Raw genomic sequence first — 18,754 nt, forward strand, 5'->3', positions numbered from 1 at the left:
CTTTCCTGACCAGAAAATGATGTGAGAATCTTCCTGGTATTCCCTTCTGTGACTTGAGCTAGACCAACTGATAATAAGCTAAATTGACTATTAATTTACTGATTGCTCATTACAGGGGGAGGAAATGAGGCCTGCTTTGGGTTCCAATTATTTTAAGAAATGGTGTATATGTTTAGTAATGTACACAAAGCTTGTGCAATACAACTGCCAGCTTCCCACGCCACCCCCCATTACTTAGTGATTCCAGAAGATGTGAATGCATGCTTCTACACTATATTTATTTCCTCCTCCCCTCCTGAGGATTATTCCTTTGGCTTATTTAAGTTTGCAATGATTCTTGTAAACCTACTTAACGTTTTCAGAGTTTTAGAACTGAAATTGTGGAAATAATTTTGGATTCCACACAATGATCTTTCATAACAGTGAACCATACTAATTGAAATGAAACATCATTTCATTTGTCCTCACAAAAAACACATCAGGAATATGTTACCTCCACTTTTCAGATGCAAAATCTGAGGCTAAGAGATGTCATGTAACTTGCACACAGTGAGTGGCAGAGCTGGGATTCAGTTCTAAATCTGTGGTCATCAAAAATCCATGCACTGTACAATATATCCTTCTTGTTTATTGTAAATACAGAGAAATAGAGCCGTTATTTTGTAACTTTAAATAGAGTACAGTCTATAAAAATACTGAATCTCTGTGTTGTATACCTAATATAATACTGCAAATCAACTATACTTCAATTTAAAAAAAAATCCAAGTGCTACACCTTGTTGCTATAGCCCAGCTGCGAATTACTTTCTACTCATCAGGCAAGGACTTTGGAACCTGGTTAAGAGGTCCCTTAAACACATACAGCAGATAAGCAGATCACAGAAGCCTAAGATTTTATGGCTATGAAAGATGTTAGTAATTGGATAGTCCCATCTTTTTGCTGCAAAACACAAACATAAAGTTAGAACCGAGAAAGAGAATGAAGGATATCTTTTTCAAGGTATACAGTATTTTCTTGTCCTGCTAAGTCCTCCAGGCCAAGAACTGTTCATGCCTTTTGCGTAGACTGGTGGTTCCCAGAGGTGGCTGTCACCTCTGGTGGAGACTTTACAGCTGTTCACTTCTGGGTCCTATCTCTAACCAACTGGATCAGATCTCTTGGGTGGGGGTTGGGAGGGAAGCGACAATTTTAAGTCCTCTCCGGGTAACTTAGATGTGCATTCAGGCTGGAGAAATCCCGCTGCAAGCCACTCAAATCTTGAAAGAAGTTTGGAGACTGTAAATAACCTACTCCAAGTCAAGAGATTTGTTGGCCAGTACTAGGCTCCTGCATGAAATAATCAGGCATAGATAATGTTTTGGGTCTTGAAGTAAAGGAACACTTTACTGACAGGAAGATTCCAGATGAACAAAAGAAAGGTGATAGCTCATATCAATTGAGCAATAGAACATGTCCCATTTAACAGGTGGCTAAGACGCAGACCTCAAAACCGACTGCACATCAGAACTACCTGGGGGAGATTTTTAAAATATAGATTCCAGCTCCCATCTCAGACCCAGAGAATTAGAAGCTGTGTGATACTAACGCTTTTTCCAATGATTCTTACGCAGCTGGTCCAGGGAGTCCCAAAACATACGTGTATTTGAGAACCATTGGCTTAGGATGGTTCACAAACTATAGCATGGAACAGAATAACTTAGGAAAAGCATTAAAGGCACAGAGTTTTGGACTTATTTGAAGAGATTCCAATTATATGAGCAGGGCCCAGGAATCATATTGTTCATAAACACCTCTAGTGATTTTAGGTGAGGTGACCCAGGAACAAGGCTTTTCAATACTGTTGACAAAAGGCAGCTGATGTTGGAAAGGTTCTTTGTAAATTCTTCTTAAAATATTTTCAATGTAAATTAAATGCATAAATATATATATTGGCCATGAGCTAAAAGAGAACTAAATTGTCTGGATGTATTCAATCTGGCTCCAGTTCGCCTCCCTATTTTACTGTCATCTGGGGATTGATTTTGTGCCTCCACCACCTCCTTGAAATTTTTGCATCAATAAACGATTAAAGATTCTTGTAATAAGAATGTGGATGGTTTAGAAAAATCTAAAATATTTAAAAATAATGCCCAATATATAGTCATCCTTCTGCAGGCAATTAAGTTCTCAGTGAGTAGTGAGTCTAAGAGTTGCGAAGGATGTCAGTGGAGAACTAAAAGGAGGAAGGAGTTCAAGGAAGAGGCTTAGCTAATTGAGCACTTACTATATTTTATGCACTGGATTCATTTCTTTCCAAATACTAGTTTAAATAATCCGTTTTATACTTTAATTGTCTATTCAGGGAAATAAGAGGGAAATGTGTTGGAATATTTACCTTCAAAGTATTATTTTGCGATGGTCATTGGAATTGTATTTGCAAATAGACGCATATATTAATTTAGATCCTAAATGAGAGTGGATTAGTGCTAAAAGGAATGTTACAAACAACAAGGTCCAGAGAAGTTAAGTGGCTTTCTCAAAGTTACAGTTTTTTGAAGCAATAACCCAGCCTAGCATTACTCAGAGTTCTGGTTTAACAGGCTAGCTCTCATTTATGTTGGAAAATGCTCTATCTAATGCTTATGGATGTCGATGCATTCATTGTGAATTACTGAGAGGAAGATCACTTTTGGGAGGAGCAGAGCTTACCCATTTGCAAAATGCTACAAAATCTCTAGATGAGAGACATCCAGAAAAATACACTATCTTAACTGACTGATGTTTGTGATATAAAGGAGTGCAGTTAGCGAGGAGAGAAAAGATACTCTTCCCCATACAGAGTTTGGTAATAAATATGTACCCTTCACAGAGCTTGCACTTTATTTTCTCCTTAAATACTGATTGTTTTTCCTATTGGAAACAGTTGGTAGGTTAATATTTGAATAGAATGTTAACATGTTCCAAATCCTTTGTAATCTTTCTTGGGATGTTACTCCTTTTGGGGTCTTAGAATGCAGTAAGACTGGAAGGACATAAAATGCCTTCCTTTTGCATCCAGGCAGCAAACTGCCCAATGAAATAAATATAAGATATTGCTGGAGCTGCTATCACAGTAAAAAGAAATATTTTGCATGACCTCTAATGCAGTATGTTTATTCATTCAACAAATATCTATTGAGATCCTCCCCTGTATTAGGCACTAGATTTATCTTTTAAATTCTAAAATTTATTTTATTCAATAGCTTGATTATAATAAATTTATTAAGAAGTTCCCCAAATGAGATCAAAGTTTAAGAGAACTCAAGGATATGATCAAGCACAAAGTCATAATATAAAGATCTAAACCTTGTTTTGGTAACATTAATTCACGCAAAGACATTTTTTAGCCGATTACCTTAAGACTCATGGAATCTAGTTTGAAAATAGGGAGACAAAAAGATCTCAGTAGTATAGTTTCCTGCTCTTTCCATATTTGCCCTCCAGTTGGAGGCAAGAATTTAAAGTCTCACCAAATAATTTCTAAATATTTGGTCATTACACCTCAAATGCTCTGAGCTTTCTAAGCTCTCAGAACAGAAAACGTTTCTGCAAGTTCTGGATTATAAGGGTTTATGTAGTAAATATAGAAATTTTTAACTGATATTGGTTTCCCGCTTCGAAAATTTTTTTCAGCTTCTACTTCATATTGTCAAATTTATGGCTGTCATAAACTATGACTGTCATTTTTTTTTTTTTGGACATGACATACTGCTGGATATGGAGAATTCAGAATATATTCTTACTAATAAGGCCTATAATAATTAATATTTATATATTCTTACTAGTAAGACCTTCAATAAATAATATTTAAATATTTAGAACATTGAAAGTAATAGATTTTTGATATTTTTAAAAAGAAATTTTAAAATGCTCTATTTTTTATATTCACAATCTATCTCCTAGCAAAATTTGTCTTTATAACCAGCAGCAAGATAATTCTGTCACATCTTTATCTTTCACCATGAGATAGCTTTAAAAAGAATTGGAATCCACAGGATTTATTTAAAAAGTGACTGAGAAACAGTCACCATCTTGAGGGTTGCATTGCACTTAAAATGTCGTGAAAGCTCATTTCCTTCTGCTAAAGCTCAACTCCTAAAATATTTAAACCAGAAAGAAAGCTAACAAGTTCCATGTTTTATTTACCATATACTTTTTCAAAAGCCAAAGTGCTTCCACACAGAGCATAACATTCTATTGGCCCTAATAATACCAATAAGGCATTCACATTTTTAGCATTAAGACGTACTTCAATGATAAGATGAGAATATGATGAAAAAGAACATAGGATCGAGAGAGATCGTATCCTTAAATTCTAATCTTGGCCATGTCAGTAGCTCATGTATGTGTGTGTGCAGACATATGTCTTAACAAATATCTCTGGATCTAGCTACATCATAAGCAGGATGAAGAGACTCGTTTGTAAACATTACCATAATTTCTTCCAGCCCTAAAACTCACTGATCGGTGGACCCAGGACTAAAGCTGACTCATTCATTTTGGCACTTCAACTTCAGAAAACTTATTCTTCTGGGACTTGGTAATGGGTTTTTAATATACAGATGTGCTAGTTAGTCCCTTAGTATTGTTGCCTTAGCTTGAGTCATATTATCGGCATATAACCATAGTCTCAGACCAAATTCACAGTTGACAACAGAAGCAATGCCCTCAGGTTTCTCAGTTCTTTGAGATCACGAGCATCTACCATGGCAAAAGCTTTTTATTGAACATGTTTCTGCTTTTTAAGAAAGCAGGTTTTTCTAAACTTGTTAGCAATGAATCCTCTTCAGATCATTTTGTAGGCCAGAAAGCTAGCAAAGTAAACACAAATGTATGAATTTGACTTATTTTGACATGATGAAATAAATGTGGGTGGAGAACTTTCCTTATCCAGGAGGGCATCCATACAGACATTCCATTTCTGTATGGAGTGTGGTCAAAAGAGATAATACCGAGGGAATCTTCCATTAGGTCAAATGAGTGAACAAAGTTTGTGGCTCAGACACAGGTCAAGTAGCTAAGCAATTGGGGAAATTTGCTAACTTATGTTCAAGAAATCAGCAGTGACTCATATAAACTCCATTGAGAGTAGTATGTGTATAAACATAGACTTAAAGGATGCTTCCCTGTCCCTCGCCACTTAACTGTAAATTCCTTTAAGGCAGTGATGGTACCTCATTCATCTTTATCTCTGGTTAGGGCATTACTTGACACAGGGAGTCTGTTCAATCATGGATAAAGCAATGAACCGGAAAACAAATGGTCCTTCATCTCATGCAGGAGTCTTTCTTCGCTCAAATCCTTCTAATGGTCCCGAGAGCTCATTCCCTCAAGAGGCAGTCTGGATTGTTGGAATTAGCTCCTTCTTTCCTGAATTCAAACTTGCCTCTCTAACTTCCATTTGATGTTGAGAATTGTGGAGTTGAGGTCTACTGTCAACACATATAGGGCAATTAGAATAAGTCACAAATAGACCCAAATGGATGTCATCAGAACATTCTAACACTTCTGATGGGTTTTTGGTCTGCATGGAGTAGTCATTCAAGATTCTTTTGGGGACTGCTTTCCTTGAAGAATCTTTATCGTCCCATCTTTTCTCAAATACTGTTCTCTGCTTATATCCAGCACTTAACCTTATGAAGGAGAAACACTGTACAGCAACTGCAAGTTCAGGGATGAATTCTCCAAAAACTTGATAGAATGAAAGCTTATTTTGGTTCTGTAAAACCCTGAGGGCCATGGTCATATGTTCTATATTTGAATAATTACAAAATGGAAAATAAAATATCATCTCCAGTTAGTACTTCTAGGCTAGAACTGTCACTTTACTGGAACAAACAAAAACTTTATGATGACTTTCAATGCCATTCATTTATTCATTCAACAGACATGCACTGAGATCTGACTCTGTGTTTGCATGATGTGTTTCCTACAGACCCCTATTTTATTATGTGTAACATCTTATACTTAATACCTTGAGGATAATTTTATTTAGGTTCTTCTAAATGATGGGACAAACTATGTCTATTTATTTGTCCAAATGGTAAAATAAAATTGCTTTAAACATTAGGCATTCAGAAAAAATATTTTAAATTGATATATTCTTAAAATTATGCATAAATGTACCATTTATAAGTATGATTTGTATCTATACATATCCTTTCCCCTTGTCACTTGACGAGATGATTTGTTTTATTATAATAATAAGTGCTAAGATCAGGAAGAAAACCGTCTTAGATTTTCTTAAGTGTTACCAGGATTACTTCCCAGGTACTAAAAATCCCAACAAATTAGATATTTAAAAATACTTAATTTAACTTAAGAGCATGAGACCATGCGGCTGCATTTTCAAGTCAAATGAATGAAAATAAATGGGAAGTCTAATAGCCTTCCGAATAGGACCATTCTGCTTCACTATCTTGCTTATTCACAACATGAATAATTCTACATTCACAAATGTGGTGAACAGGTAAAAAGACAGGTCAAATAGAGAGTTACACACTTTGTTCAACTTTGAAGTCAAAGAGGTTAGAATTCAATGACAAATGCTTTTCCTTTGTTACATTATGCAAACCTGAAACTAGAGATGATAATATTTAATTAAAATAGTTCATATTTGAAGATGTGCATCTTCATTTACCAAATGGATTAAACAACTGATCGATGTAGGAACAACAGTCCTATCACAAAGTTACATTACAGACCACCACAAAAATATGAGAAAAAAAATGTGTACCAATGATAGAGAAGAATAAATTATTTTTCAGTGCACATAATTAGGTATATATAGGATAATTTAAAAACAAATGGAGTGATTGCTAATGCTGCACCCTTAAAAATCTCCATCAAAATATACATGTTACCCAAGAGAGAGTGATAAAAATAAATTGTGACACAAAAGCGAAATGTTGTCTCTCTTCTTATCCTCAAAACCCGGATAATAGCTCATCAAAATAATTTGCCAAGTGTGCAAATGATGGAAGACTAATTCCAAAACCATTTCTCTAAATTACCAACAGACTTATATTCTTGATGCCTTTTCACGTGATCACAGGCCAAGCATGCATGTGATTCCCAAAATCGTGGAAGATTTACTGTGAAATCTTTCCTCCAGTTAAAGTAACTAAGGTATAATTTATTGTTTTTGTCTACTTCCTTCAGATACTTTGCTAGCTCACTGGGAGAGTTATAATCTTCCACATGAATGAATGAATCTGCTGGAATATAATTCTCATAGTTTTCCCTAGATGGCCCCAAAACAACAGGCACAGAGCCAGCCAGAAAAGCGTTGTAGAGCTTTTCTGTGATGTAATCTTTGTGGATTGAGTTTTCAAAGGAAAGATAAAATTTGCAAGTAGATATTGTAGGAATCAAATTTTTATCATTCACATACTCTCCAAATGCTTGCCCATAGGTATGGATTTCAATGCTTTTGCTTAGCTCATTGTAATACTTGACCCTGGCATGCTCAGGGTTCCAGTTACTTACAACCCAGCACACTAACTTCTCTTTGCTTGGCACTTCAAACACGAAGGGGTTTGTGCTCACGGTCAAGAAGCCATAAGGCACTTGGATATCTGAGTCACGGCGATAAGTCAGAGTCAGATTGAACAGGTGCTCAATTCCACTCTTTTGGGGAGTGTGAGTTGGTGATTCCAAATTCATCCAAATCCATTTCTGGAAGGGTGGCCTCGCCTGCTGAGGTAAATTAGTCAGATCCCAACTGATGTCTCGGTGGTGGATCAGAACTGCGTGAGATTTGTTGTACAGAGAACGGTCCGTGGTGAGATGGCATCCTTGGATGTTGAACATTGCTTGGCAAGATGTCAGGTCAAAGGTCTGCCCGAATGGCCACACCCAAATCAGAATAGTCGTTTTATTGAAATAATTGGTTTTGGTGGAGAAGAAGTTTTTCATTTTCAGCACTGAGCTGGCTGACTCCATGGGACTGAAGACCCAGCTGTTGGTGGGCTTGATGTAAATGAGCAGACATGCCATGAAGCAGCCCAGGATAATGCAGACGATTAAAAATGGGCGGAGAATTCCTTTGGATGCTGAGGTCATAATTTTTCCTGTGAAACAGAAAGAGAAAGATAGAGGGGTAGGTAGCGGTAGAGATAAAGTGCTGATCAGAGATACAATTTGAGATAAACGGGTAGTACATCCTAAAATACACTTAATCGCAAAATCAATGGCATTTTCCTTTCCAGTGTTAGCAACAGAGCTTTCATTCAAGCCAAGAAACTGCTTTTAAAAGGAAGTTTCCCCTAAACTGTATAAATAATGAGTCAGAATGTGCTATAAATGTACCAGTATATCTTCAAGGTGAGTTACATTTTTTTCAATGCCATCCTTACCTGTTATATTTTTATTTGCTTGTAGAAAGTAACTGACATGACAAAGACTGTCATCACTGAAGCTATGACTAAAAGTTTTAGTATTTTGATATCACATCAGATTTGTAAACATTTCCCAGTTGATATAATCACTTATTTACTAGTGTACTTTTTGAGTGCACTTTGTGACTTTGCGACTCAGATGGAATTCAATAGAAAATTAAACTTTAAAAAGGAGACCGCTATGTTTTCATACTTGGTATAAGTTTATCTTCACAGTTAAAAATGCATCAGAATAGTCATCCTGTAACAAATGGCAACTCTTGATGTCTGTTTTTTGTTTTGTGTTGTTTTTTTAGTACACTCATGCAAAATTTGATAAATTAAAATCCCTTTCTTTTACTTTTTATTTTTTTCTTACAAATTTTTTTTGTTTGTTTACTTTTAATGCTCTGTGAGTACACTCAATGTCCACTAGGATGTGATAGTCAAATGCTCTATTGGCATTAAAACAACATTCTCACCTATGTGGTATTGGGGCATTCAAAAAGTTTTTCTTAGGATTAAAATGATATTAATATTATCAAAATAAAGATATATGCATTCTCAAAAGAAAACAATTTAATGTCATGGGGAATAATATTGATCTTGTGAATTTTAGCAGCTAAAATATTAGTCAAGGGTTAAAAAAATTTAATGTCTTCAATGTCTTTCCTCTTTGACTTTCATGCCTCCTTATGACTGTGAATACAAAGACAGAAATACATAGTATGTTTGCCAAACTGTCTCTTGACCAAATTACTTATCCTCTGAAATTCATTATTCCTCTCACCAAAATAATATGGTCTATCAATTTCAGATTCATTAAAGCATTTTGAAATTTTGATCTAAACTAGTGTAGAAACATTAGGTGTTTCCTTTCAGAAAAAGGGGGAAATTATCCTTCATTTTATTACCTAAATTTATTTGAATACTTAAAAAATCGTATTTTTTTATTATACAATTTTTCTTAGAGCATATGACACTGTGTAGATATTAAATGTTGATTTTGTAAGTCCAAAGATTGTGGAGCACTTCCTAGAACAGTTGTTGGAATCAAAGACTGAGGCTGGCCATCAAAGTTAGCTTCCGTGTTGCCCAATCAATAACACGAGGAGAAAATGTATATACTAAATACGTCCAGGAGCTGTTAATTAACCCTTGAGCTGCTGAGAACTCAGGAAGGAATGTGAAGGAAATCTCAACTCTTTAAAACTAAATGACATTGATGGTCCTACAGGTCAAATTTTGTGAAATATGGTTAAAACAGTAATTAGAAGGAAATTGACAAGTTTACACAATTTGGGGGAAATTAATGAACAAGTTGGCCAACTCAACCAGCTGGACAAAGAACAAGGGTCCAAGGCGGAAGAAATAAGAAGTTAAAAATTCAAGAAAGGTTATAGATCATTGAAATTGAGAGCAGTACAAAACCCCATAGTACAAAGTACAAAACCCCATAACTCATTATTAATAACGTCTGGATAAAATACATAAAACAAATTATAAACAGGGTCTTTCAAGAGTTTTTGGTATCAGCCTTTTACAAAAGATTTGCTCTATAAGCATTCTATACATAGAGGATTCTGTAGCAGGTATTTGCTGGTTTTTACTGGCAATCACTCTCCCTTCTTCTGATAATAACTCCCCAACTTCCTATCAGGATATTACCTCTCTTCCCCTGGGTACAATCTTTGGGACTGCAGAGAACAATACCTCCCTTTCTCCCCAACTAGTGTTGAGCAGGGGCGACAGATCATTCAAACTCTCTCTCTGGGACTTTAAAATTTGAGTCTAAGGGCCAAGAGGGGAAAATCTTGGAGCTGATGAGTCACAATAGGGTTCCCCGAGAAGACAATTATATGAACTCTGCTCTCTGCGTCCAAGAAGCACCTCAGGATCCCGCCTTCCTGGGCTTGGTACTTCAGGTATTCCTTCAGTCCCAAGAGCTACTCCACAAACCTGCAATCCTTTCCTTTTTGTTTACATTAGTTATAACTGGTTTTATTGCTTGAAACAGACAGATCCAAACAAACAGCAAAAACAAAACAAAACAAATTCTAACCAAGCCGCCCCCACCCGCAAAGTGAAAAACACGAAAACTCAATTCTCTCTCTTCCTCTTTTTCTTCCTGCAGTATATGAAGTATATAACTTGAATCTTTTAAAATATATCCACAATGATCTGGGTTTTTTAAAAACTACATATAAATTCTCAAAACAGCAAACAAATCTCTTCACTCCGCCTAGAGTTTAGTATTTGGTGGTGGGTGACGCCCGACGATGTAATCTGTTTAGGCAGGCTCAGAGGACAACTGTTCCCCATATAATCATTGTGGTGGTTAATGTCATGGTATTGAGTACCTGGGATTCTGCAAAAGTCTTCTGAATACTACGCCGAGTGTTCATAATTTAAATTGCCCTTTAAAAAATGTTTTGGGTGTCCTGTCGGAGAGTTTTGTGGAGCTCAGTGGAGCTGAGCATTGGGTGGGGGTGGAAACTGAGAGGAGGTTTGTTTTTGGTATTGCTTTACTTTGCTTTTACTCCTCCCTACGATTTTTGTGCTAGGATCCTTTATAAGAATAGAAATATAAGCCTTATACTTTCCACACTATACACTGAATTGTCTTCTTCCCTGAAGTACCATAAAACTTTATATATTTATCGCTTCACTTTCAAAGTTTCCCTTGACACCACACGTCCCACTAAACCTTTCTCTTGGGCAGTCTTGCGCTGGGTTCCAACAATTCTCCCCATTAGCTCCTGAGCCAAATGCCTCTTGCCTTTGGGAGAAATGCCATTTACTTTTTGGCAAGAAGATATTGGTTGATCTCTGGAATGCTATCAAATTTGTGTTTGTGAAACTTTCTCAAAGACTTTTGGATATATTCTCTGGTATTTCCAGGCGTAAGCCTCTGTTTTAATTCTTCCAAACACAAGAGAAGCTGCCACCAAAATATGCCAGCTTTGGTCACCAGTGCTTTTTCTGACTATTCCTCAGAACACATTCTGGCGTAACTAACAATTTCCTGACTTGCTCCTACTGTGGTTTCATCTTTAGGGATATTACCTCCAAAAGGCTCAAATCGCTCTCTTTTTTCACTTTCATTTTTGTCTCTGACATTTGTTTCCTTTGGCGTGTAAACTGCCAACTGTCACTTTCCTGCACTGGACACGTCTTTATCTTGGGCAGTTTCTATATTCAGTCTCTTTGAAATTTTCTTTTCAATTCAGGGGTTAACTTTTTTTAGTTTGATCTCTTATCTGCTCTCTTCTCTCTACTTACAAGCACTAGTTCTTAATCACTGCTTCGATTCACTTTCGCAGCTCTATTTACCAGCTCTGGCTGCAGCTGGAGCAATCAGATCTGACGCTGAGCCCAAGGGTAACTTGGCCCGTGTGCCACCTAGCCGTGGGGAGTCCCACAGACGGGGCCGGGGGTGTGTTTCTGGCTGCCCTTCACAGGCAGCCTTTCATAGTTTGGTTGTCGGCACCAGCGCTTTCTATGATTATTGTCAGGTTTGAGACCATAGCAGCCAGCCAATGAAGGTCAAGGAAGCCTGGAAAATTTTTTATTTTGGGTCAAAATATTACTATATTTTGTTTCTGACTCTGAAAATAAGAGTTTCTTCCTTTCCAATGACAAAGTAGAGCAATTAACCCACTGGATGCTCCTTGACATTTCCTTGTCCTTCAAATCCACATCCAACCTAGCACCAGGTCCTGCCAGTTTTGCCTCCTACATATTCCTCAGATCAGTTGACTTCTCCCCATTTCTTAGGTCAAATGTATAGCATCTCTTGTAGGGATTACTGACCCTGCTTTTTAAGTGGTCCACCTGGCACTCACTTCTGATCCTTTCAGTTCATTCACAATGCAGTTAGATCAGTGGTTCTCAGAGTGTGGTCCCCAGACTGGCAGCATCACTATTGGCATCTCCTGAAATGTTGTTAGAAATGCAAATCCTCCCACCCAAAGCCAGACATATGGAGTCAGAAATGCTGGGGTGAATTCTAGGGTGAGGCCCAGCAACCCATTTTAAAAAGTCCTCCATTTGATTCCAACAAACACTTTTCAAACCATAGATTGCATGTTATCCCTCTGTTTAAGGATATGAATTCCAGTGGCTTTTAAGATAAAGTCAAACACGTCTTAATGTGGCTTAAACAGCTTTGGATGATGGAGACCTTGCCTCTGTCTCCAGCCTCGTGCATGACAAGCTCCCTTTGGCATCCTCTGCAAGGTACTTGGCCCTCGTGCACAGGGTCACTGCCTGCAACAGTTTCCCTACTCTCTCTGCTGATTTGCTCCTTTGTACTTTTCAGGTCTCAGCTCCACTGGCAGTTGCTTATGGAAGGATCCCTGATAACCTCCCAACACCCTCCACTGCCCAATATACACACAGATCAAAGCAAAGGCCCCCAGTATGTGTCTCATGCTACCATGTGTCATTTTTGCATAGCACTTACTGCAGTGGCAAGTTCACCTATACTTGTGTGAGTGGTTAATATTACCTCTGTTCAACCACAGCTAGGCTTATAGGATAGATACTGGGGGTTTCTCCTCAGCATTTAACCCCTAGTGCCTCATCAGAGCTGGCCTATCCTTGATGTCAACAAATGTTTCTGGAATGACCAAATAACTAACAATTACCGAGCATTTGCAATGTTCCAGGCACCAGGCTAAGACTTTTATGTAGATTTTGTCATTTAATTCTCAAGAAAAATGTTTCTTTTTTTTCGTTTAACAAACAGGTAAGTATCACTTTCTATGTGACGTCATGGTTCTAAGCACTTAACAAATAGTGATTCCTTTAGCTCCATCATGACCAGACGAAATATACACTACAATAAAATTCATTTTTACACATGAGGAAATGGATCCCTATTTGTCTCATGTTACACAGAAAGCGGTCAGTCAAGATCTGAGCACGAGTGGCTTGACCCCAGTGCATTTTGCTGTAAAAATACATGTTAAGAATTGAGATTTCAGCTTACAATTGCAAAGACGTCTATGAATTGTAAGAATAAAATTTCACTTTATGACATATATTACTCTGGAGCCATTGTTCATTAGAACAAACGAGGTGCAGCAACACTTCTCTCTCTGCTCTTATTTTGGAAATCGGTCCAGAATACTGGAAGTTTTAGGTAACTCTTCTCCTGCCGCCAAGATTGTGTAGAGAGGTAAATCAAAGCAGGGACAAGCCTAGATTTTTATCATTATTATTATTGGGATGTTATAAAGCAATTCAAGGAACGCCAAGGGTTGTTGACACATTTAGAATAGCTAAATCGCTAACCCACGTCCTCTCAGGCAGTTATATCCCGCTAGCAATGTTCTCTTTCAGATGGATTCCTGACGTGCTGCTTTGCTGAGTCAGCTTTGAAAATCAGCTCACCTCAAAGATCTCGGTTGCCTAACAGAAAACAGACCCACAGACATAGAAAACAAACTTACGGTTACCAGGGAGGGGCGGGGGTGGGATGGGATAAGTTGGGAGTTCGAGATTTGCAGATACTAACTAATATCTATATAATAGATAAACAACAAGTTCATACTGTAGAGCACAGGGAACTATATTCAGTATCTTTTAGTAACTTATGGTGAAAAAGAATATGAAAATGAATAGATGCATGTTCACATATGACTGAAGCATTATGCTGCACACCAGAAACTGAACAACATAGTAAACTGACTATACTTCAATAAAAAAATATATTTATATATACAAAAAAATAAAAAGCTAGATTGCCTAAAAACAATAAAGAGACAAGGAATCATTTAGATACAATTTTCAGTTATACCCCAGAGTTTGCCCACATAATGTCATTGGTGAGTATTTTTTAATGGACTTGCAAGTATTTATTTTAATCATTACTTAAACCATAATAAATAATTCCTTCTCTATAAATTTCTATATTCCCTGGATCTCTCTAGATTACTGTAAAAGTTCATATGCTTTTGAGTCACCACTGTAGGACAGTTTGATCTCCATATGTCTCACTACCAGGAATGTCTCTTCTTCAAGGTGCCCCTCAATGGTTTCTGTGAAAGACACAAAAGATTCATGCAGACTCCAAATGGTCTGGCAGCAGCAGTCCCCATCCACCCTGTTTGTCCTTCCTCATGTGGCTCCACTAGTCCAAGAATCCGCTTGACGCAGCCTCATTTCTGCCCTAACCACTGATTGTGTGGACCTAGAAACCCAAACGCAGCTCTTCCCTGACCTCTAACCCTCTGGGTGCCAGGGTTCCTGGGTTCATGTTGCAGTTGGAAGACCAGCTCTCTAAATCAGACTTGGTCAATGACTCCAGCAGCTTTGTGCTGAGACACTCACAACATCTCTCCCAGAACGTTTCCCTTTATTTTTGATCCTCTATCTACTAATAGTAGAGGCTTTATTCTAATTTACAGGGCAAGGGAGTGAAGCCACAGGAAATAAACTGCTTTGTCTCCCTTTGCGCTTTCCTCCACCCCTGTCCTCTATGTTAAATTCTGGTTCTTCTAGCTACAAAAACAAAAATGAAAACAAAACACAAGATACCATCATGCATATCAAAGGATGGTAATAGATAACTAAGAAGGAGGCTGCTGGAGAGAGAATATCTACCTATAGAGAGAAACACTGAATTAGATGGGGCATTGCCATGACAACAGCTTCTGGATCAGACCAAGTTTTGCACGCTGATCATCTTTTGAGCTCATGTGAAACTAATTAGCACCAGCTTTACTAGGATTAAATAAAAACAGCCCACTGTCATTAATGAGGTGCTTCTGAAACTTCAGGTTAAATTTATAGTAAGAGAATAGGCCAGTAAGAGCTAAAATAGAAAGGATGAGCTGCAAGAAGTCAACCACCTAAAAGACAACACGGAAAAAGTGTGGTTAAGGAGACCGCAGGAAAAGAAGCAAGTTGCAAGTTTACAAGTTCAATTCACTTGCAACTGAGTCACCTGAAAATAAACTGATTGATGGACTAACAAACTTAACAGAAGACAATATTATTACAAAAAAAGTGGAATTTAGGAGTAAAAACATCCAAGAGTGAGAAACTTAATCTTACAGATACAAGTACTACAGCCCTTGGAGGGGAGGACTTCTATCATGGTAATTCAACTGGCCCCATTGGCTTCTTTCTCTATAGCCTGAAAGAAACATCCTCAAGGGTCATCTAACTTTCTGACTCTGGATTCTTCCCTAAGAAATAATATTTTGAATATTCAGTTTACCAAGTAGATGAATACTCAGAAGAAAGGGCCATATTTGGTGAACATACTAGAGAAAATGGAGGCGATCAAAAAAGAACATTCTTGTTTCTTCCCACCCCTCCACAGTGGAAAAGACCACTGTCCTCACATCTAAGGCTCATTCCTCCTCATAATTCTGGAATCTAAATGAGTAAAGTGACTTCATTTCAATTATTATCCCTGATTTTTCCTACATCTTCAACTTTGATATCTCTAATTGTTGTTTTCCCTTAGAATTTAAACACAATCACAGTCCCATCTTCTATTGAAGAACCTTTACCCTCCCCAACACTGCTCCTCTGTTTTCTCTATCTTTGCAGTCACATCATCCATACACCTGCCTGTCTCCAATGGAAATCATGATTTATTCCTTTGACTCCCTTAATCTGACATCTAGTCAATTATTACAATTAGTTAACTGAAATATTGTAGCATTTATTAAGTCTCATTCTTTTTCTCCATCCTTTTGTTACTTCATTGTTCGGGTCAGCATCGCTTACTTCGGGGATTGTTGTAATGAACCATTAACTATTATCACTGATACTGGTCTTGCTTTCCTTCAATCCATAGGAAACACTGTGACTTGAGTGTTCTTTTTTCGCCTTTCTTTCTATCTCTTTCAAACAGTTCTATTATAAAAGTTATGCTGGGGAAGGAGTTAAACCAGCTAGCCTGAGATCCCTCCTGATTACCCAGGAGATGGGGAGTGGGAGGGAAGGAGGCAGATGACCTAGTCCAATGTCCTTGCAAACATGGTAACTTGACCTCCGAGCTGACAGACTAATGATATTTGCTGGGAGGGAGAATTCTTATCTGTGAAATACTTTGAGGAAGATGTTTTTGGTTTAGAATTGCTCACCGTAAACAAATAAACACTTGTATGGCTTTATGAGGCATGGCTCCCTGGAGAATGTTACAGAAGCTTCACAACCGAGATGTTTTATAACTTAACTGCTCCCCACTGTGTGAGGTGACATTGAGGACTTCTACTGTTCTTGACCAGAGACTTTGGGTAATGTGAAAGGAGAGCCTGCGGGGAGGCCAGAACATTCCAGCCCTCTCCCTGACACTTGACCGACTGCATCCTTAAAATACTGGTAAAGTTTGACACTGGGCAGAATTTGAGATCGAAGTGAGTCTCAAATGACAATCTGATATTTGTATTAGCTTAATGCTTGCTGTATACATCTGGATTGCCCCATTATTTCCCAAATTGCTTTTACTATTTAACTTGCTATATTGAAGGAAATTTTTATCAGTTATACTTGTTAATAATAATATCCCTTCAATTTTATATTTGTTTCAAAGTTTTTAGTAGGCTGTCTTTGGATTTAATTTTGGCATTTTTTGGTACACAAAGCTATTAAATTGTCTGTAGTCGAATATGTGTTATCTCTTTCCCCTTTTCTTCTCGTTATGTTAGTACTTAGAAAGTATTTCATACCTGAAGATTAGTCAATATGTTATTCTAGGTTTTATTGTAATTTATTTTATATCAGGCATTCTAATTCTTTGGAATTATTTTTATACTTTACATATAGTAAGGAGTAACAATATATTTTTCAAATACCTAGCCAATTCTTCCCAACAATATTTATTGCATAATTTTTCCTTTGCACATTGTTTTATTTATCAAACACTTTCAGGTATATGTATGAGTTCATTTCAAGATTATCTATTCTATTCCATCGGTCTATCTGTTGATTATAGCAGGTTTTAAATTGTTTATATAACTTCCCTCCTCATAAATATTTTCTTTAATTGCATATAACCTATTTGTTCTTCAGATAACTTTAGAGTTATTTTCATCAAGTCCATCCTTGAAAAAAATCTTGTTAGTATTTAAGAAGTATTTCATTATGTCTATTGAAGTTATTTGCAAACTATGACATACCAAATGTAGTTGTTCTTTTCAATGAAAACACGCTGTGTCATTCTATTAAAATTGTTTCATATCTTGGAGTAAAGATTGGTGGCGTCTTATGTCTAGAATATTTTTCTGAGGCATTTCATCTGTTGTCCTTGTCGCTGTGAGGTAGAGCATCTTTTTTTTTTCCCCTTCACATCTCCTGATTATTTCTGAAATCGAGAAAAACTAACGATTTTGCATTTTATTGAAACACTTTACAGAACTATTAACTTTAAGAACTTTCTATTGGTTTTATTGAGTTTTTAAAATATATTTGCATAACCTATGTAAATAATATTTCTCCTTACAATTTCAATAGGTAAAATACATTGCTTGTGGCTTAGAATTTTTGAAATGACATTAAATAATAAAAATGATGGTTGGCTTCTTTGGCACATTTCTGCTTATAAGGACTGTGTCAGACAGAGTCTGCTTATAAGCCGTTGTGTGAGACAGAAATACTGTTTTCATGTTAAGGAAGGTGCTTTTTATTCCATGTTTAAATCAATTACTGATTCTATTTTTTTCATTTGTTTGTTTTACTTACGTCCTTTTTCTTCTACTAAAATTATCCTATGATTTTTCTTATTAGGTCTTTGATGTGTTATAATATTAACATGTTTCCTTATATAAATCTTCCTTAAATCATTGGTATAACACCATTTTTCTGTACTGTTCTTTTTAGTATGCATTTTTTGTTACAGGGCCTTCTTAAGTTTTGGTATTAAGGCTAGGCTATTTACATAACAAGTTAGATGAGATAATATCACCATTGCACTGTCCTTAACAAATTGTAAGCACAAAATAAATGTCAACTGTTATTATTAATATTTATTTTAGGCATCAGGAAGTATTATTGAGAAGATTTTGTAACATGAGGATTATTTTTCCTTGACAATGTGAAACCAGTTGGCCCTGATCCTCCTCTTTTTTTAGTTATCAGATAGCATTTCCAATTTCTTTTATTTATATATTTACTTATTTCTCTATTTTTTGAGTTAATTTTGATTATTTGCATTTTCCCAGAATTGTCCTTGGCAATTAAGGATTTTTGGATATATTAACTGCATAGAGTACTTTTTAAGAATAACAACATCAGAGCAACAACAGTAACTTCCTCTGATTTTTTCTTATGATCAAAATTTCCCCTGTGTCTACTTTTATTTATCCTTAAAGAAGTCAGATGGAGCATTAGCTCCTGT

At 36.7% G+C, this 18,754-nt stretch overlaps 1 protein-coding gene and 1 long non-coding RNA gene across 7 annotated transcripts in view; one reads left to right on the top strand and one right to left on the bottom strand.

Moving 5' to 3' along the window:
* LOC105092261 (uncharacterized) overlaps positions 1-18,754 on the top strand; it is a 231,035-nt gene that overhangs the window by 174,728 nt on the left and 37,553 nt on the right. The gene's annotated exons all lie outside the window — the stretch shown is intronic.
* The window catches only part of FUT9 (fucosyltransferase 9), a 161,951-nt gene continuing 150,189 nt past the window's right edge, over positions 6,993-18,754 (bottom strand). For 2 of the 3 annotated variants that reach the window (XM_064486841.1, XM_064486840.1), the window contains exon 3: positions 6,993-8,091. In XM_064486841.1, the coding sequence (XP_064342911.1) occupies positions 7,004-8,083 (1,080 nt within the window). In that variant the 5' untranslated portion in view covers positions 8,084-8,091 and the 3' untranslated portion in view covers positions 6,993-7,003. Of the gene's footprint in view, positions 8,092-17,622; positions 17,723-18,754 lie in introns of those variants that run through there. The other variant, XR_010381302.1, reaches the window with a different exon arrangement.

The sequence above is a fragment of the Camelus dromedarius genome, chromosome 6 (genome assembly GCF_036321535.1).
Source record: "Camelus dromedarius isolate mCamDro1 chromosome 6, mCamDro1.pat, whole genome shotgun sequence".
In the NCBI taxonomy this organism is placed as follows: Eukaryota; Metazoa; Chordata; class Mammalia; order Artiodactyla; family Camelidae; genus Camelus; species Camelus dromedarius.